The sequence below is a fragment of the Hyperolius riggenbachi genome, chromosome 10, assembly GCF_040937935.1.
Source record: "Hyperolius riggenbachi isolate aHypRig1 chromosome 10, aHypRig1.pri, whole genome shotgun sequence".
Taxonomy (NCBI): Eukaryota; Metazoa; Chordata; class Amphibia; order Anura; family Hyperoliidae; genus Hyperolius; species Hyperolius riggenbachi.
The window spans coordinates 30,359,646-30,382,915 of record NC_090655.1 but is presented as its reverse complement, the minus strand read 5'-3'; the positions used below and the strand labels follow the sequence as shown (position 1 = coordinate 30,382,915).

The following is a 23,270-nucleotide window of genomic DNA, read 5'->3' as shown; positions in this document are numbered from 1 at the left end:
CGTTCTACTATCACCATCTCTGTAATAAATCAACTTATCTCTCTCTTGTCAGACTTGTCAGCCTGTGTCTGGAAGGCTGCCAAGCTCTTCAGTGTTGTGGTTCTGTGATGCATCTCCCCCCTCCAGGCCCCTCTCTGCACACTGCCTGTGTATTATTTAGATTAGGGCAGCTTCTCTCTTCTCTCTTATCTTTTACAAGCTGAATAAATCCTCCTCTGAGCTGGCTGGGCTTTCACATACTGAGGAATTACATACAGGCAGAGCTGTCTGCACTCTGCAGGAAGAAACAGCCTGACACTTCAGTGGAAGATAGCTGGAGGGGGAAAGAAACACACAAATGATCTCTTGAGATTCAAAAGGAAGGGTGTATACAGCCTGCTTGTGTATGGATGTATTTTCTATGTGTGGACATACTGTACATCAACCTACTTCCTGTTTTGGTGGCCATTTGTTTGTTTATAAACAAACTTTTTAAAACGGTTTTTAACCACTTTTACTGCGGCGAGGAGCGGCGAAATTGTGACAGAGGGTAATAGGAGATGTCCCCTAACGCACTGGTATGTTTACTTTTGTGCGATTTTAACAATACAGATTCTCTTTAAGTACAACGATGAACAAACGATATTGGCACAATGAAAAAATACAACAGGACGGATCATATTGAATGACAATCGTTACAAAACTATAATATGTACAGTTCTCGACCGAGCACGATCGTTACAAGGGCCAATGCGCCTGCGTTGGATTTTGCCCAGCTTCCGTACTTCCTGTGTAGCGCGGCCGTAACGATTGTTACATTATAAATTTCAAATAAACTCTGTTTTCAAGTTAACTATCATTTTTATCTATTGTAACCTCATGTTTGTGTATATTTCTTTTCTTTTATAAAAATATATACGCAACATCCCCCTCTTATCGTTCTTTTCTGGGAGAACAATCGTTAATATGTGTGTGATGATTGCTGTATCCCATTGTTGCATTCCAATCATTCGTCTGGTAATTATCGTTCCTTGTAAATGATTGTTACTGCAAGTGTGTACGTAGCATAACTCTCAGATAATTACATAATTTGATCAGATTGGAATCGAATAATGACCAGTGTACAGTATACCTTCCCCCACCCACTACAGGATTTATTTTTAATCAATTGAGCATTCACTTTAGTCGGAAGAAAAAAAATCAAATTATACAAAAATTAACCATTTAGATCCTAGTCACACTCCCTACCAATGCGGAAGTGAAGTAAGAGAGAGAGAGAGAAATGGGGGGGGGGGGAAACAATGCTAGGGGGACAAAATGATTGGGGGGAGAAGATCCACAAGATGCCCCTGTACCATGGACGCACCAGGTTTAGTAAATTTTTTCCCCCTGGTTTTAGTCCTCTAAACCTAGGTGCGTCTAATGGTCAAGAGCGTCTTTTGGTCTGAGAAAATATGGTCATCGTACTGTGTTAGCTATGCAATTGTCTGACGCAATGAACCACAACGTGTCAGTGTGAAAGTAGCCTAACACAAAACAGAAGATAACAGATTCGCCTTGCATTCACCACACGTGAAAGGCGATATGTACAGTGCAAACAGTCCACAAATCTGTACTTACCAAACAGCGGAGGCGGTACAAGTCTACTAACAAAGCTTTGTGTTTTAGTGGTGACTTTGAGTTTCTTCATCATATAAATTGGCGAGGCCTGCAGGATGGACACAAGTAGGACGCTGTTACCATATGCCATACTGGTCTCCAATCAGGAAGAGAAAGGAGGTCGCAGTACAATCAACAAGCTAAATATTCAAGTAGATCAGATCAACATGTTTCAATGGCATAGATTAAGAATGAGAACAGTTCCCCTTATATGCTGGATCCACACGGTGCGTTCGCGCACTCGATTTCCCGCTCGATTCCCGTCGATTTGTTTATTTCCAACATGTCCGATTTGGATTTCGATGGATCGTTAGGTCGATTCGGCATACTTTGCATGCGAATCGACCTAATGATCCATCGAAATCCAAATCGGACATGTTGGAAATAAACGAATCGACGGGAATCGAGCGGGAAATCGAGTGCGTGAACGCACCGTGTGGATCCAGCATAAGAGGAATTAAGAGGTGGATCCCGCAGTCTCAGGAAGTACTTAAAAGCAAAGGTGGAAATGGAAAAGTTAACCTGATCCTGATGAAGATGGCCGCTAATGCCATTGAAACATGTTGATCTGATTGTGGGGCGCCCCTGTGGTATACAAGCTGTAATCCGTTATAATCCGTCAACTGTAATATGGTCTGCAAATCCAAGATGACAAACTAAGCAGACAGGGAGAGCAGCACTGTGTGGAACACAGTAACATCACAGGGACGTCCAAGGGAAGGGACGTCACGCCCGAATGAGCAGCTAATGCGGAAGCTGCGCTCCATCCTGACGCGCAGAGCAGGACTTGCGGGAAACGGCGTCTCCGGAGGACGAGATAGGAGACTGCCGGCTACACTGATACATTGCGGTACAAGAATGGTCACCAGCCGGGACCCGAAGAGAGGATCCGCACTTTACATACTGTAAGTGATTCTATAAGAAGTAAGCAAGGTGGACATTGGGGCAGTGTCTCTTGAGAGTCTGTGAGAGGGACTCAGGACACAGCCTCTGTAGTAACCTACTGTTACACTTCAGTATTGTGGAATAGATATTTACCTGCTTGGAGTAATGTGGAATAGATATTTACCTGCTTGGAGTAATCAGATTCTTGTAGGATTTGTGATCTGGGACTTTTTAGACAAGGAGGTAATTCACCTCAAGGTTTTTAACTCTGGAGCTTTTTTTAAAGGGGAATCAGGTGATCCCAGTGTGTATGGTATGGTATGTGTGAATAGCACAACTATAACACAGAGCTATTTATGTGCAATAACTTTAGTATTGTTTTAATTGGAATTTGAAGTCTCTATAATAAGCTTTTATAATAAGTCATTTTAGCCATTTAATAAAATTTTACGGCGTGAGCCAAGCCAGCGCCACTCTTTGTTACTTAACTATTACTTCTTGTGTGTGGGGGGGACTAGGGGAACATCCCCAATCCTAAGAGAACGGCTGCAGGATACCATTTGGTTCAAAAAAAGTTAGGAATAAGAGCAGCGCCCTTTAGAGTTTTTGATCCTTTAATTATGTATAAATGATTTAGTTAGTGTTTGCCCATTATAAAATGTTTCCTCTCCCCGATTTACATTCAGACATTTATCACATGGTGACATTTTTACTGCTGGCAGGTGATGTCAGTGGAAGGAGATACTGCTTGTTTTGGCAGTTGGAAACAGCTGTTATTTCCTACAATGCAACAAGGCTCCCACAGTGTGATGTCAGGATCACACTGTGGGAGGGGATTCACCACAATATCAGCCATACAGCGCCCCCTGATGATCCGTTTAAGAAAAGGAAAAGATTTCCCATAAGAAGGGGGTATCAGCTACTGATTGGGATGAAGTTCAATCCTTGGTCACTGTTTCTCTTTAACCTCTTGAGGACCGCAGTGTTAAACCCCCCTAAAGACCAGGCCAATTTTCACTAAATTGGCCACTGCAGCTTTAAGGCCAAGCTGCAGGGCCTCACAACACAGCACACAAGTGATTCCCCCCCTTTTCTCCCCAGCAACAGAGCTTTCTGTTGGTGGGGTCTGATCGCCCCCCGTGTTTATTTTTTTTGTATAAATATATATATTTTTTGTAAATAAAATGTACTATTTATTTATTTTTGTCCCCTGAAAACTCTTCCTCCCCCCAGCCAGCCAATGACGCGATCGGCTGTCATAGGCTTCAGTCTATGAGAGCCGATCGCTCTCCTGTATGCAAGGGGGACAGCCGTGTCACACAGCTGTCACCAGTACAGTGCTGCTGCAGATCACAGCGCTGTAGTTAGTGAAAACGATCGCCGCTCGGAGACTGAAGGCGGGACGGAGCTCCGCCCCCCAAGCAGGAAATGCACGCGCAGCCTGCATGTGATCTCCTGCAGTAGCCGGCCCCAGGACTTGACGCCAATAGGCATAAGGCAGTCCTGGGGCTGCCGCCGCGGCCACGCCCATTGGCATGACGCGGTCCTTAGGTAGTTAAAGGATACCTTAGTCCTTACAAGATTCTGAAATTGACGCTCTGTGTGAGGGGAGGTGCGCATATGCTTACCGCACCTCTCGTGGCCTCTTCATTACTCTGCAGCCTCCCTGCCAACCGTTTAGCCCCACTACACTCTATTATGAACTCTGCTGCACGACTCATCCACCTCTCCTCCCGCTTCTCCAGCCCAATCCCCCTCTGTCAGTCCCTTCACTGGCTGCCAGTTACACAAAGGATACAATTTAAAATCCTTAAGGTAGCCATACACTGGTCGATTTGCCATCAGATTCGACCAACAGATAAATCCCTCTCTGATCGAATCTGATCAGAGAGGGATCGTATGGCTACCTTTACTGCAAACAGATTGTGAACCGATTTCAGCCTGAAACCGTTCACAATCTGTGGTGGTGGTGCTGCCGCCGCTTCCCCAACCCCCCCCCCCCCCCCCCCCCCCCGCACACATTACCTGCTCCGCCGGCGCGTCTGCACCCGGTCACCGCTGCTCCGTCTCCGCGCTGGTCTGGTCTCCGGCATGCTTCACTTCTTCCTGCCCGGCAGGAAGTTTAAACAGTAGAGCGCCCTCTACTGTTTAAACTTCCTGCCGGGCTAGAAGAAGTGAAGCATGCCGGACCCGGAGACCAGACCAGAGCGGAGACGGAGCAGTGGTGACCGGGGGCAGTCGCGCCGGCGGAGGAAGTAATGTATGCGGGCTCTATTGCGTCGGTCGTCGGGCACTTGAACGCCACTAGCGACACGCTCCCTACCCGCGGGCGATCAACGGTAATTTTCCGCACGGAGCAATCGACGGGATCGGACGAAATAGATCGAAATTTAGCGCGTAGCAGGAACGATGTGACAGCAGATTCGATCCCAGTGATCGAATCTGCTGTCGATCGGCAGGGAATCGGCCTAGTGTATGGCCAGCTTTACTCTCACCTACAAAGCTCTCCACAACATAGCTCCTTCCTATCTAAATCAACTTATCTCCAGATACCATCCTACACGCAATCTCCGCTCTGCTAACGATATCCTTCTGTCTTCTACCCTGATCACCTCTTCCCACTCCCACTTGCAAGACTTATCTCCATCCTCTTCTCTGGAACACTCTCCCTCAACACATCCGCCACTCGCCCACACTTACTATTTATAGGTGCAATCTGAAAACTCCCCCTTTCAGGCAAGCATACTCTCCTACCTAGGGCACCGCCCACTAACCACCATTTCTACCATCTCATACACAGCTTCCCTTTACCTTAAATGTAAATACTGTAAGGCCTTTTGGCCAGGGCTCTCTTCCCTTTTTGTCTCACAATGCTGTGTAATGGGTGTACAAACCCCCCACCTTTTGTAAAAACATGTAGTTAATTTGTTCTCTGTATTAGCTGTTATACCCTCTTGTCTTGTATCAAGTGTTGTATTGTATACTCTGTATTGTTATACCTTGTATGCTATTGTACAGCACAACGGAAGATGCTGGCGCTATATAAATCAACAACAATAATAATAATAATACTTGCCAGCCTTCCTCTGCAATCCCAACCCCCATTTCTGTGCCCAGCACTATCTCTATACCGTCCTATCTCACAGCTTACTTACACCAGCAGCGGCCAGGAGCAGAGAAGTTGCAGACAGGTAGAGAGGATTCTGGGACGGGTTGGAGCTATCCTATAAGCAAGAGAAAGAAAAAGTCAGCACAGCTCACGTCTTGATCTATGAATCCCCCCAATATAACTGACACCTACCGTCAGTGACCGATTCCTGTGCGTGGCAGTAAACCCCACATTGTAGGTCTGAAAGAAGAACTACAGAACACCACATGTTACACGCATGTCAAATATCTGTGCAGACAGGAAAGGTATCATTGAATCATACTACCTGAGAGATAAACGCCGTCACTGGGCTTTTGTACGGTAACAGTGCTGAGACCATCTACAGGTGAGGACAGAATGGACAGGTCAAGCAGGGGCTACTTAGTCAGCCATTCATTAAAGAGAAACTGTCGAGGAAATCTTAAAATTTAAAACACATACAAATAAGAAGTGCATTTCTTCCTGAGTAAAATGAGCCACAAATTACCTTTCTCCTATGTTTCTGTCACTTACAGTAGGTAATAGAAATCTGACATTACTGACAGATTTTGGACCAGCTCATCTTCTCATAGGGGGGTTCTCAGGGTTTTCTTTATTTTCAAAAGCACTTAGTGAATGGCAGTTGCTCCATCCAACTGCCAAAATAGTGAGCAGGGAGGCTGGCCGGCATCTTTGCATAAAGATTTTTTCAGGGAGTGTCTTTATAAAGATTAAAGGCCATGCTGAGAATCCCCTATAGAGAGATGGACTAGCCCAAAACCTGTCGGTAATGTCAGATTTCTATTACTTACTGTAAGTGACAGCAACATAGGAGAAAAGTAATTTATAGCTCATTTTACTCTGAAAGAAATGTACTTCTTATTTGTATGTGTTTTAAATTTTAAGATTTTCGCGACAGTTCCTCTTTAAGTGTGGAACATCTGTAGAATCCTGCGTGTACTCACCAGTGGTGCCCCAGAAAGCAAATAACCTGAAAGAACAAGAATTGTTTCCAGTGAAAACATGCTCAGACTTAAAAAGAGCAGAGTATTATTATTATTTTAGAATTTATATAGTGCTGACATCTTCCGCAGCACTGTACAGAGTACTGTATTTTTTTGGACTAGAAGACGCTCCTGACGATAAGACACATCTAGGTTTAGAGGACAAAAACCAGGGGAAAAATATATATATATATATTAAACCTGGTGCATCCATGGTGAAAGGGGAACCTTGTGGATTATGCCCCCTTTGTACCTCATGCCCCCTTGTACCTCTTGTGTCCTCCTCTGACCCCTTGCGTCCGTCTCTATACCCCTTTGTGTCCCCCTTGTTTCCTCCTCTATACCCCTTTGTGTCCCCCTTGTGTCCTCCTCTATGCCCCTTTGTGTCCCCCTTGTGTCCTCCTCTATACCCCTTTGTGTCCTCCTCTATGCCCCTTTGTGTCCCCCTTGTGTCCTCCTCTATGCCCCTTTGTGTCCCCCTTGTGTCCTCCTCTATACCCCTTTGTATCCCTGTTGTGGCCTCCTCTATGCCCCTTTGTGTCCCCCTTGTGTCCTCCTCTATACCCCTTTGTGTCCCCCTTGTGTCCTCCTCTATGCCCCTTTGTGTCCCCCTTGTGTCCTCCTCTATACCCCTTTGTGTCCTCCTCTATGCCCCTTGTGTCCTCCTCTATACCCCTTTGTGTCCTCCTCTATGCCCCTTTGTGTCCCCTTGTGTCCTCCTCTATACCCCTTTGTGTCCCCCTTGTGTCCTCCTCTATGCCCCTTTGTGTCCCCCTTGTGTCCTCCTCTATAACTCTTTGTGTCCCCCTTGTGTCCTCCTCTATACCCCTTTGTGTCCCCCTTGTGTCCTCCTCTACGCCCCTTTGTGTCCCCCTTGTGTCCTCCTCTACGCCCCTTTGTGTCCCCATTGTGTCCTCCTCTATGCCCCTTTGTGTCCCACTCTGTCCTGCTCTGCATGGGCACAGTACAGGGGTCCTTGACATTGCAGCGGGTTGGAGGTTTGTATTGGTGGGGGTTCACAAGTCAGGAACTCCCTGCATTTGGACTATAAGACACAGTGACTTTTCCCCCCCACTTCTGCGGAAGAAAAGGAGAGTCTTATCACTTAACTGTCCCTCAGAGGGGCTCACAATCTAATCCCTGTCATAGTCATATGTCTATGTATGTATCTTAGTCTAGGGCCAATTTAGGGGGGGGGGGAGCCAATTAACTTATATGTATATTTTTGGAATGTGGGAGGAATTCCTAGTGCCCAGAGGAAACCCACACAGACACGGGGAGAACATACAAACTCCGTGCAGATAGTGCCCTGGCTGGGATGCAAACCGGGGACCCAGCGAGGGCAAGAGAGCTAACCACTCACCATCGTGTTGCTCACTACACGACATTCAATATTGATTGGCCAATGACTGGCCAATTTTACCACCTACATGTAGCATGAGGGCCAATAGATTTTCTATACTGCAAACAGATGGGGGTAAGTAAGCTCAATACTATTTGAAAGTGGTCAAATTAGCCAATCAAAATCGAGACAGGCAAAATCGGTGCAGGAAACTTATGGTGCACCATGCAGCACCATAGGCCATAGCTGCGCTCAGACAGTAATTTGGGCGCCGTCAAAAGAAGGAGCAAAAATGACTATACTTTGGGAGTTCACAGGTGACCTGGAGGGGGAATAGTAATGCCACCGGAACTTTTGCAGGAGCAAGTTGAGAATTTTTTTTCGGCTTTGCCCTGCGCCCAAGTTTCCAGACTCCTTAATTACATGTATACAATTAAAACTGTATGTGTGTAGCAGGCTTTAGGACCATATATTCCTATCAGGCATTCCTCATAGCTGTATAAAGCTATGCAAATGTTGACTACGTACCGCCAAACCTTGGCCCCCACCACTCTCTGGCTGGCACTGATTGGGTTAAAAACGCACATTTACGGTCAATATTTCGATCAACAATAAGGTCAAATGTGCCATAATTTGTAAAAGATTTTCCTTAGATTCAATAGTGTTATACAACATAGGGCTCGACTCCCTAAAGAGCGCTTCTGCAGCAGCAAGAGTTCAAAACAACTTAAGAGCAGTATGGACGCTACGTGCAGTCGTGCTGCTTAGCGTGCAGTTCCTAGTTACGCACGTTCAGTGTTGCCAACTCATCCCTTTAATTACTGACACATATGAATTATACAGGTTTTGTAGCTAGGTAGATGCAGTTAAAGCACTGATTATGTGCAAATAGCCCCAGAACCTGTATAACTTAGATGTGTCAGTAATTAAAAAGAGGAGTTGGCAACACTGCGCACGTTGTTTACATGCCGGGTGCTGTGAAGATACTTCAGGTCGCGATACTTCACTAGTGCAGCTGCTACTATGTAGCAGCCGTGCTAGTGAAGTATTATGGTTGCGATACTTGACAGCACTTGGCATTTAAAAAACTATTGACTGCACACTATGCAGGACGACCACACATAGCGTGTATACCGCTCCTAAGTTTGTATTAACTTGTGCTGCTGCAGCAGCGCTCTTTAGTGAATCGAGCCTATAATGTCTAATCTATTAACAAAAACGTATGGGGCCTGGGGCACACTAGAGAGATTTTGGCAGAGTTTGTGGATTGCCGACAATTCCAAAATAAACATTTTACCAATGTAATGCAATGAGGTTGAACCTACTAGTGCAACTGTAATTAGGAAAATCGAAATTGCAGGACATGCAGCATTTTGGGCACGTTCCCCGGTTGGAACCCCAGCCAGGACACTAGCTGCACAGAGTTTATATGTTCTCCCCATGTCTATTTGGATTTCCTCTGGGCACTGCGGTTTCACTTCTTAAAAACAAACAGATAAGTTATCGTAATTGGCTTTGATAGACTGCGATACATAGATAGACATAGGACTATGGTAGGGATTAGACCATGAGCCCCTCTGAGGGACAGTTAAAGGACAACTGTAAGGTTTTTTGTTTTTTTTTAAGATTTAAACTTATTTGAGGCTTCTACCAGCCCCTTGGAGACATCCCGAGCCGATACAAAATGATCCTCCGGTCCCCTTCCGTGGATCACAGCTGGTTTTTGCAACTTTAACTACCTTAGGACCACTCCACACCAATGGGCGTGGCCGCGGCGGCAGCCCCAGACCGCCTAACGCCGCTCAGGAGACTGTTAGACGGCGGTTTCTGCTAAGTACAGCGCTGCGATCTGCAGGTACTGGGGACAGCTGTGTGACACGGCTGTCCCCCTGAGGCACAAGGGAGCGATCGGCCCTCATAGGGTGAAGCCTATGAGAGCTGATCGCCATGATTGGCTGGCTGGGGGAAGGTAGGGGTTTTAAAAATAATAATAATAATAATAAAGTAAATAGTAAATAATATTTAAACCAAAAAAACATAAATATTTATTACAAAAAAAAAAACACTTTGGCGATCAGACCAGACCCCACCAACAGAAAGCTCTGCTGGTGGGGGGGAAAGGGGGGTGGGGGAATCACTAGTGTGCTGTGTTGTGCGGCCCTGCAGCTTGGCCTTAAAGCTGCAGTGGCCAATTAAACAAAGAATAGCCTGGTCTTTAGGGTGGTTTAGCACGGTGGAGGGCCAATCCGCATGCACTCCTGGGGACATTCAACTTTTTTTTTTTTTTTTAAAGCTTACAGTTATCCTTTATGTGACAAGACAATATACTCTGTACAGCCCTGCAGAAGATGCTATAAAAAAAAACAAAAGTCTGCTTTCCTCTGTTTTAGGAAAGCAGACTTTTGTTTTTCTTAAAGCGGATCCGAGATGAAAAACTAAATATAACAAGTGACTTGTCTATATATCTTATCTAAAGTTTAGATAGTTTACACAGCAAATCTATCTTCAAACAGCTTCAACAGTATATTAATATTTTTCCCTGTGATACAATGGGAGCAGACATGTTTTCTGCTTGTCACTATTACACAATTACACACACAGGCAAGCTTATCTATATCTAGGCATTCTAATCTGCATATTCTGTGAAAACTAAACTCTTATCTCCTCCATTTCACAGGCAACTGATCTGTATCTGCACTGCAGCTCTCAGATTGTGAAAACTCTGCCTCTGAAATCTATAGCTAGTAACACCTTTTTCACCTGCCCAGACTGAAATCCCACAATCCCTTGCAAGCGCCAAGGCACTCTGGAGAAGCTGTGGGTGTGGCTTGTTTAGTTTATAGGGAATTATAGTATTAAAACAAAACAAAACAAGTATTTGGCTTGAGGAATGCCCTATAAACTATATGTAAGGAACACAATTATGCAAGGAGTAAAAGTTCATCTCGGATCCACTTTAACATCTTAGTAAGGGGGCTTTTAGGACCATTGTAGTCCCTCACACACTCCAATGAGTTCTGGGTCACCATGAGCTTGCTGGTTAGTCTGTACCTCTCAGAAGATGCTATATAAATACTAAATAATAATAATAATAGTACTTGAGGACAGGGTTGGGAAGCCCTGCCCCACACAACATAAACATCACTTACCGGGCGTTCTGAAGATGAGGGGGATGATTTTGCCAGTATCTGGATGCACAGACACCTTTATGTCAGGAGAGAAAAGTCAATTCATTATTCTTACCCCACACATGGCAGACATCACACCCGCACAGCATGGAACAGTGGGGATTGCTTATTTATATGCACACAGGAAGCTCTGGCTGCACCACATAAGGTAAGCAGACCTTGGCTGGCAAGATCAATGCTGCCCACAGAATCACATGGCTAACAGAATTTATTTAATACAAGCGTGTCTAAGGCCCAGTGCACACCAAAACCGCTAGCAGATCGTCAAAACGCTAGCGGTTTTGGGAGCAGAGAGCAGATATTTGGCCGGGTGCACACCAAGCGGATTTTGTATGCAATCCACCAGCCGCATCAGCCAGTGAAAACGCTTGGCTATTGTATTTCAATGTGTGGTGCACACCGGCGGTTTGAGGTTTTTTAGCAAACCGCAAACGAGCAGCAGGGGGCGCGTTTGCGGCTTGGCAAAAACCTCAAACAGCCGGTGTGCACCATCCCATTGCAATACATTAGCCAAGCATTTTTCCAGGCGGATGTGGCCGGCGGATCGCTCCAAAAACCGCTCGGTATGCACTGGGCCAAACTCAGATACAAAGTGGGCTAAAACTGAACACTGCGACCAAGTCACAACAAACATCAATGTCTAGTGGTTACCTCCCTCCCCTACAGTTCCCTGGTGTCTAATGCCCCTCTATACAATTCCCTGGTGTCTAGTGCCACCTTCCCTATACAGTTCCCTGGTGTCTAGTGGCCCTCCTTTCTCCTCTATACAGTTACCTGGTGTCTAGTGCCTCCCCCCATACAGTTCCCTGGTGTCTAGTGGCTCCCTCCCTATACAATTAATTGGTGTATAGTGGCCCTCCTTTCCCCTCTATACAGTTCCCTGGTGTCTAATGCCCCCCCCCCACACACACACACAGTTCCCTGGTGTCTAGTGGCCCCCCTTTCTCCTCTATACACTTCCCTGGTGTCTAATGCCCCCCCCCCATACAGTTCCCTGGTGTCTAGTGGCCCCCCTTTCTCCTCTATACACTTCCTTGGTGTAGACTCCCCCCCGATACAGTTCCCTGGTGTCAAGTGCTTCCCCCTTCCTCCCCCATATGACTTCCCTGGTGATCTAGGGCGTCACCCTCAATGAAGCTTCCCTGGTGGTCTACAGTAGGCAAAACATAATGCAAAGTAGGGAAACCACTCGCGGGCCAGATTTGATGGGTCTGAGGGCCAGATTTGGCCCACAGGCTGGAGTTTGACATACATGAATGTGTGATACCGGTCTCTAACTGTGAAAAATAGAGCTGAACATTTGTTACTAGAGATGAGCTTGAACTACAGCTTTACATACAAACTGCATGGAAATTTCCAGTGACTTGAGCCAGAGCCCAATCAAGACCAGTAGCTGCTGATAAATTAGCTGGCAGCTGGCTAATTTACCAGCAGGTACTGGGCTTGAATGGCTCTGTTTCAAGTCAATGAGAATATTCATGGAAAGTCAGATTACTCTGGGAGAACACTGACAGTTCTTGTTTCACAGACAGATATAGGAGAATATATTTGTTTTACTAGACTGATCAGTGCATAGGAATAACTTTTTTTTGCAATTTACACATCTTAAAAATGGTTTGTGCTTTTAAAGTCCCCAGATGCAGCATTTTACACGCTGATTAACTCAAGCTGGCCTAATGAGTCGGGATAGTTAGGCTTGGAGAATTCACCGCCTGCTAGCTGCTCCCGTTCACCATCAGGGCACTTGCTAACACTCGACACTAGAAGTGGACAGTGGTCCCTCCCCTCGAAGTTGCAGCAGAGCATGGCAGTTGACGTCCTCAGATGCAACAAGTTGGATTCTGACCACCTGGCAACGGCGCCGCATGAACGTGATAAGCGCGGTGCTACCAAATGCTGCTATTCAGCTGCAGGTAATTGACACTGCCCAACAAGTGCCCAGTTCAGCCTCCCATGGATAAGAGGCCTAAAAGAAACAGAGTGAATGATGGTTCCTCTTTCACTAGCTGTATCTAAATGATTAAAAGGAAGCCTGAGATGAATGTAGCACAAGCATTTAAACTTACCTGAGGCCTCCTCCAGCCCCCTGTAGGCAGTGGGCTCTGTTCTTCGATAGTTATCTCCTGTAGATGATGTGCAAGTGTGGCCCTGGCTGCATGCGTCCTTGGTCTGCGCAGTTACAGTCTTAGCGAACTGCGCATGTGCAGAAGATCGAGGGGCTAGCGTGGCCAGGACAGCACATGTGCAGTGGAGCGCAAGTGAGCCAGTCAGTAGTTTACTGGAAAAGACTGCAGGACAACGGAGCGGCTCAGGAGGATGGCGAGGAAGCCCACAGCCTAGAGGGGGCTGGAGGAAGCCTCAGGCAAGTATAATTGCTTGTGCTACGTTCATCTCAGGTACACTTTAATTTGGGGTAGCTCTGGATTTAAACATATAAACAATATTTTGGAGGTTTATGCAATACTGTAACATGTAATAACAAACAGTACTGTATATTTTGTACATGAGGATAACTTTGCATGTATTATTAGAGTGTTTGTAAGTACCGGGAGCATCCGTTGTCAACACAGCATCAAGTGCAAAAACACATTCTATCATATTCGCTGCCTGCTTACCTCCACCAGCATCCGAGGCTGTGATATCTGCGCAAAACATAACGTTACAGTTATTGTGTGTCACCTGACCAGATTCTCCAATTATCACTCTCACTACTGATGATGCAGAGTATCCGCTTTTATGAAAAGCTTAATTCTCAGTATCTACTTTTATTCTGTATGTGTGGACACTGCACAGTAGCACTTCTCTTGTCCTGTATGCTGGCTGTAATTCTCAGTATCTGCTCTTTGGCCTGGTGCACACCAAAAACCGCTAGCAGATCCGCAAAATGCTAGCAGATTTTGAAACGCTTTTTCTTCTTTTTCTGTAGCGTTTCAGCTAGCATTGTGCGGTTTTGTGAAGCGTTTTTGGTGTAGTAGATTTCCGATATTGTTACAGTAAAGCTGTTACTGAACAGCTACTGTAACAAAAAACGCCTGGCAAACCGCTCTGAAGTGCCGTTTTTCAGAGCGGTTTGCGTTTTTCCTATACTTAACATTGAGGCAGAAACTCATCCGCAATCCAAAATCTGCAGCAGCCCGGGAGTATGCGTTTCTGCAAAACACCTCCCGCTCTGGTGTGCACCAGCCCATTGAAATACATTACCCAAGCGGATCCGCACCCGCAAGTGGATCGCAAAACGCAGCAGAACCGCTCTGGTGTGCACTAGGCCTTATTCTGTATGTATGGAGGCTGCAGAGTAGCACTTCTCTTGTCCTGTATGCTGGCTGTAATTCTCAGTATCTGCTCTTAGGGCTGGTGCACACCGAGCGGCTTTTTCAGCGTTTCTGCAGCTGCTTGCGGCTGCGGATCCGCTTGGTCAATGTATCTCAATGGGGTGGTGCACACCAGAGCGGGAGGCGTTTTGCAGAAACGAAAAATGCTGGGGTGAGGCATTTTTTGGATTTCGGATGCGTTTCTGCCTCAATGTTAAGTATAGGAAAAATGCAAACCGCTCTGAAAAACGCCTGTTCAGAGCGGTTTTGCCGGCGTTTTTGTTACAGAAGCTGTTCAGTAACAGCTTTACCGTAACAATATATGAAATGTACTATACTGAAATCCGCTGCAGCAATCCGCAAAACGCTAGCAAAACGCCATAGAAAAATAAGAAAAAGCGTTTCAAAATCTGCTAGCATTTTGCGGATCTGCTAGCGGGTTTTGGTGTGCACCGGGCCTTATTCTGTATGTATGGGCACTGCACAGTAGCACTTCTCTAGTTCTGTGTGTAACTCCTGTTATCCCGGTATGGTTCCTCTAGTAGTATATAGAGCTGTGTAGACTATTATTGTTTTCATTATTTAGTATTTATATAGTGCTGACATCTTTCGCAGCACTTTACAGAGTATATATAGTCATGTCACTAACTGTCCCTCAAAGGAGCTCACAATCTAATCCCTACTATAGTCATATGTCCATTGTAGTCTGGGGCCAATTTAGTGGGAAAGCCAATTAACTTATCTGTATGTTTTTGGGATGTAGAAGGACACCTGGAAAGCCTGGAGGAATCTCACGCAGACACAGGTAGACCATACAAACGCCTTGCGGATAGTGCCCTTGCTGGGATACGAACCGGAGAACCAGTGCTGCAAGGCGAGAGTGCTAACCACAATGCCACTGTGCTGACTATTAGAATAGAAGCTGTTTATATTTCCTGTGTGTCGGTACCTTGTCAGACTCCACAGCACGCCTCTTCCCGCCCTTCTCTGGGTCATCACTGCATTTTCTTATTTCCGCCTGAAACAGAGGGTGATGGAAATGAATCAGCTACGTGACTTTCTTCCCATAGTATTACATTGGATTATATACTCCAGTAGGCTATGTGAAGCTGCCCCCCCCCTACAATCAGCACAATTATAAACTCCATCATGTTTGGTTAGTGCTAAAGAGATCCTGAGCAGTGAGAGAAAATTAAACTGGTACTTACCTGGGGCTTCCTCCAGCCCACCGTAGGCCACGGGGTCCTTCGGCGACCTCCTGGCTCCTCTCCTGTTGACTTTTGGGCTGACGCTCCACGTCATCACACCGGCCACTACGCGTCATTTTCTAACTCTGAACCACGCATGCATGATGACGCGTAGCAGCCGGCGTGATGACGTGGAGAGTCCCCGTTCAGGAAGAACTGGCCGACACTCAGCCCGAACGTCACCGGTAATGGAGCCGCCAGCGGGACCGTTAGAGGAGCCATGAGGATGCCGGGGGACCTCACGGCTTACGGTGGGCTGGACGAAGCCCCAGGTAAGCCCCAGTTTCATTTTCTCTTACTGCAAAAATTAAGATTTCTTTTGAAGATAATAGAAATTTTTTCGCAGACTGGTGTGGTTGGATAGTGCTGTGTTTGTGATTATTGTGCTGCAAAAATAATCATTTTATCTTTTATAGTTTTTGAGATATCCAAGTTTTTATAAAGGTTTCCACTACATGTGAAATCGCGTGGATTTTCCACACACAAATTCTCGTAGCAATGTATTTCAATGGGCCTGTTTCCATTGTATCCAGAATCTGTTGCAGAAAACAAAAATCTCCACAGCCGTGTTTCTGCACACTGCATGCAATTTTCCATTAGTTTTTGTGTTTCGCTCTTTTTGTGCGTTTTCATTAATGTCAATAGAAACAAAGAAATTATCAATTACACGTGCAAAAAACACATACATACCTTTGCCTAGCCAGTTGTACGGGGGAGGGGGGGCTGAGTGATCCTATTGTCTGAGGCACACAGCCTACAGCTCCTCCCACAATATGAGAAGATGCCTCCTGCAGGCACTCAGCATACAGCTCCTCCCCCACAATATGAGATGCCTCCTGCAGGCACTAAACATACAGCTCCTCCCCCACAATATGAAATGCCTCCTGCAGGCACTAAGCATACAGCCCCTCCCCCAAAATATGAGATACCTCCTGCAGGCACTCAGCATACAGATCCTCCCCCCCAATATGAGAATATGCCTCCTGCAGGCACTCAGCATACAGCTCCCCCCCATATGAGAATATGCCTCCTGCTGGCGCTCAGCATACAGCTCCTTCCCCACAATATGAGATGCCTCCTGCTGGCACTCAGCTCACAGCGCCTCCCCACAATATGCAACGATACCTCCTGCAGGCACTCAGCTCACAGCGCCTCCCCCCACAATGAGACAATGCCTCCTGCAGGCACTCATCATACAGCTCCTCCCCACAATATGAGATGCCTCCTGCAGGCAGTCACCTTACAGCTCCTCCCCCCCCCCCCACCCAATATGAGACAATGCCTCCTGCAAGCACTCAGCATACGGCTCACCTCCACAATATGAGAAGAAGCCTCCCGCAGGCACTCAGCATATGGCTCACAACACAATATCAGAAGAAGGCACTTGCAGGCACTCAGCATATGGCTCACCCCTACAATATGAAAAGCCCCCCGCAGGCACTCAGCTCCTCCTTCACAATATAAGAACTTACCTCCAGCAGCCATTCAGCTCCTCCCCCATAATAATATATGAGTAGATGCCCCCCCTGCAGGTGCTCAGCATACATCCCCCTCCCCCACAATAATATATAATAAAAGGCCCCCTTCTGTTAGTCAGCACACATGCCATTGCCCATAGTAATATACCACACCCCTGCACTCACCTCAGATGCCAGCAACAGGGCAGGCTCTAGCGAACTGCGCCAGAATTTCATTCTCTGTATGAAAGTCTGAAAATAGAACACAGCATTATTCTATAGCATGGATGCCATGAGGTCACATAACCCTAGTTTCCTGAGATGCTATATGTCAGAGCCGGGACAATGTCTTTCAGCACCCAAGGCTGAGACACTAAAGTGCGCCCCCCCATCCCTCCCACCCCAGCTGTCACACACTAATTGCTATTAGACTAAGGCCGGGTTTCCACTGCTGCGAATCCAGGCCGATTCCCCGCCCACAAATTCGGATGGATTTCAGCAGCCTATAGGAGCCATCCAAATTCGTGGCCGAGGAAAATCTGAGGCCCTTTAGCATAATTTTGTGCGCAGCTGTCCGAATCCCATAGCCGTGCATAGCACGGCTAGAGGGATTCGGCTGCGAGAGGCAACAGCTGTGCCGGCATCGCGTCTCGCAAGACGCATGCCGCCACACAAATGGAAACCTAGCCTAAGAGGCGCCCCAGGACCCCCAACACCTTAATCTCTAGTTATCTGGCTTGCATTCACTGCCATGTATCCCCTTTTCTTATTTCTCTCTGCTTCAAGCACAATAGGGGAATGATAGCTGAGTGAGTTGTGCGCCCCCTTCTACACTGCGCCCTGAGGCTGGAGCCTCTCTCGCCTCTGCCCTGCTATATGTTTTACTTAGAAGCAGTTACCAAATATCTCACATTGGGGTGTGAGAGGTGGTCGTATGTGGCACACAAGGCCGATTCCAGAGAGATTTCATGCTGAAATTGTTCGGGAATCGGCCTGTGGTGTATGGGCAGCTGACAGATATCTCTCATCAGATTCAATAAATGGTATCATCCTGATTTAAAACTTCTTGCAGATTCAATAAGAGAGAGATTTGCCTCTTGGTCGAATCTTCCCATAAATCGCTAGATGTATGGCTACCTTATGGGTTAAATAAAAGTATTAAAGTGACAGTGTCACATTTAAACAATGAAGTGTTTTACCTCCCCTGTACTAAAGTATTAACTCCTACCAGGACAACTGTAATGGCTGCCGCCCCTGGCGATCGGATGCGATCATTATTACGAAGGTTCAGGAACCCAATGCTGTACAGATGCATCGCTGTGCTGTTGCCTAGCAATGTATCTGTACAGCACAGGGGTCCCCAAACTGTGAGCCTTAGCGATCACATCTGGTCACTACAGATGCACAGGCTGGTGATAATAGTATGCTACATGCCCCACTAGCGATGAACTGTGGCATGCCATTTTTATCGGGAATTGCCAAATGTATTTTGAGGTGTTCTACAACTGTGGAGCTTGTCATGTGAAAATTAGGAAGAGGTAATCATGAAAAATGTGTTATTTTTGCATTTACGCTTAATTTAAACCCAATATAATTCTTGGAATAAAATCTTACCCAAAGAAAGCCTCGTTTGCCTCGAAAAACACAATATGTTTTACTTTGGTTGCATAAGGAATGCAGAAGTTATTTGAGCGCTGCCAATATTTCCCATTCTTTAGAAAATGTGTAGACCATTTATGGCTAGCAGCCTCAGGTTCATACTATGTTTTAACTGTTAGCTATTGGTTCGGTCTCTTCCAAGATGACACTTCAACGTCATGAGTCTAGTATTGAACAATCTGCGCACAGGCTGTCCTTGATGCAAACGCCCTCCTATACTGCATCCGTTTTGAATGCAAGTAGTGTAATCTGCCTGTGTGTTGGCTCTGCACATCTATGCAGCTGTTCAACTCGGGTGCAGCCTGTATTTGGAAACGCTGACATTGGCCTCGATTCATAAAGCATTCCCGCATTCGGAAATGCTGAAAACGGCTCACTTTACCGACCACACAGCAAAATCTGTATTCATAAAGGCTTTTTCCGCATGAAAAGCCGACATTCGCGAGTGATAAATCACCGCCTTGCGCGGTGATTATCATAGCAAATGTAACAAGTAGTCAATTCATAAAGATTAGAGGTAGCGGTATGCGGACGGGTATTACCGCTACCTCTGATGTGGCGAGAAGCGTGCGGAATACAGTGCAGTGAATGGGACAGACCTCCCAAGCAGCTGCAGAGAGAACACCGCACGGAGGGATTCCGCCTGCTTCTCCTGTTTCCGCATGCGTAGGACAGCCTAACGCCTGCCTACAGCGGAATATCTCCGCATGCCTGTCACATCTAGCAACATTTTTATGAATTACCACCCTGAAGGCGGAAATACCGACAGCGGTGTTTCCCTGCTCGACTTTACCTTACCGACAGCACTTTTATGAATCGAGGCCATTATCTCCTGTCCTGGAAAAGTTATTACTGTATCAGTAGTGACACAGCCGGAATGGCAAAACCTGGGGCTTCCACCAGCCTCCTCCAGATTGATCGCTACCTTACCGCCTAGATCAGGCATGGGCAAACTTGGCCCTCCAGCTGTTAAGGAACTACAAGTCCCACAATGCATTGCAGGAGTCTGACAGCCACAGTCATTACTCATAAAGGCAAATGCATTGTGGGACTTGTAGTTCCGTAACAGCTGGAGGTCCGAGTTTGCCCATGCCTGGCCAAGATCCTCTATTTTATAAAGTCCTGCAGTCTGGCGTGTACGTACTGCGCATGCACGGCCTAGACACGTTTGTGCCCCATCACATTCCGGTTGGCGGGAGCATTGTGCGCCTGCCAAGTACTACTGAACCTGTCGCAGAACGCTCCCGGTGATGGGAGCGCAATGCGGACCAGTGCTTTTCAGCGCTGCTAGATTTGGCCGCAGGCGGCGCCTCCATAGACTACAATAGGAATCATTCCTTTTGCAGCGCTCAGTGAGTAACGTCGGCTCTGTCAGAAGACAGAGCCAAGGTTGCTTAAAAAACACAATAATTCGGCCTCCAGCAACCGCTGGAAGCCGTATTATTTCATTCCCCCACTATCCATGGCGGCCTAGAGGGGGAATAGTAATTAAAACGGCCCGGACTTGTGCAGAAGCAGGATCAGCCATATACCGGCTGTATCCTGCGCCCAAGTCTACCGGCGCCGATTTCAAATGTACTCGCGCAATGGGGGAGCGTGCAGCCTGACTGCACATGCTCAGAATGGCCAACTTTATAGATCAAATAGCTGAGGATCCAGACAGCGAGGAAGTGATCAGCCTGGAGGGGGCTGAAATAAGCCTCAAGTATTATTTTTTTTTATTTTATCCCCCATCTCAGGTAGACTAAAACCCAAGAATGCAAAGTAGTTAAAAAAAAAAAACCATTTTATTTTGGCAGGACTGAAACCTGTTGGAACATGTGTTGTTTGCACTGATGTCTGTGCTCAGAGCAGGACAGGGACACAGACAAAAATAAAAGCATGAAAAAGTCTCCAATCTTTCTCTACAATAGGTCCTTCATGGGAAAAGCGTTTTGGCGGGAGACTGACGTCACACGCACCCTGCTCTTTGATTGGCTCGCGTGCCTGTCACATCCGCTGCCCTCTGTGTCTCCATCCCGCTCCGGGTCACCCTGACTCAGAGCTCCACTCACCGGAGAGTCGGGGCCGTGCGGGCACACAGCCAGCTTTCTCCAGTCCGACACCATAGGGTTAAGGAATGGGTTATCCCCGCGGGAAGCCATTTCCGCTACCACGTGCAATGCTGGGCACACCGCTACCCCGGGCACCAAGCACGAGACTGTCCCAGCAGCGCTCGCCCTTACTGCGCATGTGCCAGTCTTCTCAACAGTCCTGGTAATTGCTGCGCATGTGCCAGACTCTCAGCACACAGCAGCCCTGGTCATGTGACGCTAGACTACTAGTTTCGCTCTCTTGCCAGAAAGTCTTCCCCTTCTCAGCTGATTGTCAGACATGTAGCATGAAGTTATAAATCAGGATGATACCATTTATTGGCTAACTAAAAATGAATAAAAATAAGCAAGCTTTCGGCCTTGCAGCCGTGGTCGGGCTTATATCCTGTTAGTTTGCAGGCTGGTAGTTTGCATGTAGCATGTAACCCTTCCCCTCATTCTTAAAGTGAACCTAAAGCCAAAAAGAAAATGAGATGAACTCACCTGGGGCTCCCCTTAGCCCCCTGTAGCCGATCGGTGCCCTCGCAGCCCGGCTCCGATGGTCCAGGACCCGCCGGCGACCACTTCCGGTTTGGCCGTCACCGGCCGACAGGCATGGGAACGCGAGTGCCAGGAGGCCGCAATAGCAGCATAGGGGGCGATATACAGGCTGGGAACGCGAACAATCACTTGCGTTCCCATGCCTGTCGGCCGGTGACGGGCAGTGTTGCCGACCGCCCGTAAATTTACGGGCAGCCCGTAATTTTTGATACAAATAAAGCTGCCCGTGAATTCCGTAAGGAATTCAGCAGCGTCCGTTGCAGGAGGACAGCAGCGCAGTGGAGGAAGAGCTGTGGGGGCAGCGGTGGAGAAGGGGGGCAATTTCCCCCCCCCCCCCTTCTCTCACCTTAGTGCTCTCCCTCCCTCGCTGACTGTCCCCCTCCTGATCTAAGTGACGAGTGGCTGGCAGTGGCGTTTGGCAGCGGGCGGGACTTACCTTCCGTCTCGCTCCTGCGCCGGAAGTTCTGCTGCTCTGGTCTGGACCAGAGTAGCGGCAAATCATCCCGCGACGAGACGCAGGTAAGTTCCGCTCGCTGCCGCCTGCCACTGCCAGCCACTCGTCACTTAGTTCAGGAGGGGAGAGCGAGCTGCTCCCCTCCTGCTTTGGGGGGTCACCTGGCTACCCATGGGCACATATACCTCTGGCTACATCTACTGGGCACATATAACCCTGGCTACATCTACTGGGCACATATAACCCTGGCTACATCTACTGGGCACATATAACCCTGGCTACATCTACTGGGCACATATAACCCTGGCTACATCTACTGGGCACATATACCCCTGCCTACATATACTGGGGACATATACCCCTGCCTACATATACTGGGGACATATACCTCTGGCTACATATACTGGGCACATATATCTGCTGGCTACATATACTGAGGACACTGGCTGTTTGCCATTATGTGCATTTACTGGTGAAAAGCTGTCTCTTATGTGCATTTACTGGTGAAAAGCTGTCTCTCATGTGCATTTACTGGTGAAATGCTGTCTCTTATTATGTGCATTTACTGGTGCAAAGCTGTCTCTTATTATGTGCATTTACTGGTGAAAAGCTGTCTCTTATTATGTTCATTTACTGGTGAAAAGCTGTCTCTCATTACGTGCATTTACTGGTGAAAAGCTGTCTCTCATTACGTGCATTTACTGGTGAAAAGCTGTCTGTCATTACGTGCATTTACTGGTGAAAGGCTGTCTCTTATGTGCATTTACTGGTGAAACGCTGTCTCTCATTATGTGCATTTACTTGCCATGCCCACTTTAGTCGCCGCAAATTTCCTCTAACATGTTGCCCCCTACCCATTTGACTGCCCCCTCATATGTGCCAGTCTAGAACCGGCCCTGTACCCCTGCCTACATATACTGGGCACATATACCCCTGGCTACCTGTTCTGGGGACATCTCTCCCCCTGGCTACCTGTTCTGGGGACATCTATACCCCTGGCCACCTATTCTGGGGACACCTATAGACCTGGGGCTATTTTTGGGGAACCACTGCTGTCAGATTAAATGTATTTTGGGGACTTGCTGACAGATTATGTGTATGTTGGGGGAATCGCTGCTGCCAGATTACATCTATTTTTTGGGAACCACTGCCATATTATCTGTATTTTGGAAGAACCTCTGCTAGATTACGTGGATTTTTGGTGAAATGCTGTAAGATTACATGTATTTTGGGGGAAGGGGGGGAAACACTATGGCAGAGCTCAAACTTCCCTGGCAGACCTTTCACAGCAATATTAAAATCATGTATATTTGGCCCCAGCCATG

At 47.1% G+C, this 23,270-nt stretch overlaps 1 protein-coding gene across 1 annotated transcript in view; it reads right to left on the bottom strand.

Moving 5' to 3' along the window:
* SFXN4 (sideroflexin 4) overlaps positions 1-21,093 on the bottom strand; it is a 31,332-nt gene extending 10,239 nt beyond the window's left edge. Inside the window, exons 1-10 of the mRNA XM_068255499.1 lie at positions 20,913-21,093; positions 17,386-17,451; positions 15,445-15,513; positions 13,800-13,826; positions 11,146-11,200; positions 6,616-6,641; positions 5,958-6,011; positions 5,825-5,884; positions 5,679-5,747; positions 1,600-1,687 (exon numbers count right to left, since the gene is read on the bottom strand). Coding sequence (XP_068111600.1) covers positions 1,600-1,687; positions 5,679-5,747; positions 5,825-5,884; positions 5,958-6,011; positions 6,616-6,641; positions 11,146-11,200; positions 13,800-13,826; positions 15,445-15,513; positions 17,386-17,451; positions 20,913-21,002 — 604 coding nt within the window. The 5' untranslated portion in view covers positions 21,003-21,093. The remainder of the gene's footprint in view (positions 1-1,599; positions 1,688-5,678; positions 5,748-5,824; positions 5,885-5,957; positions 6,012-6,615; positions 6,642-11,145; positions 11,201-13,799; positions 13,827-15,444; positions 15,514-17,385; positions 17,452-20,912) is intronic.
* Between the last annotated feature and the right edge of the window lie 2,177 nt (positions 21,094-23,270).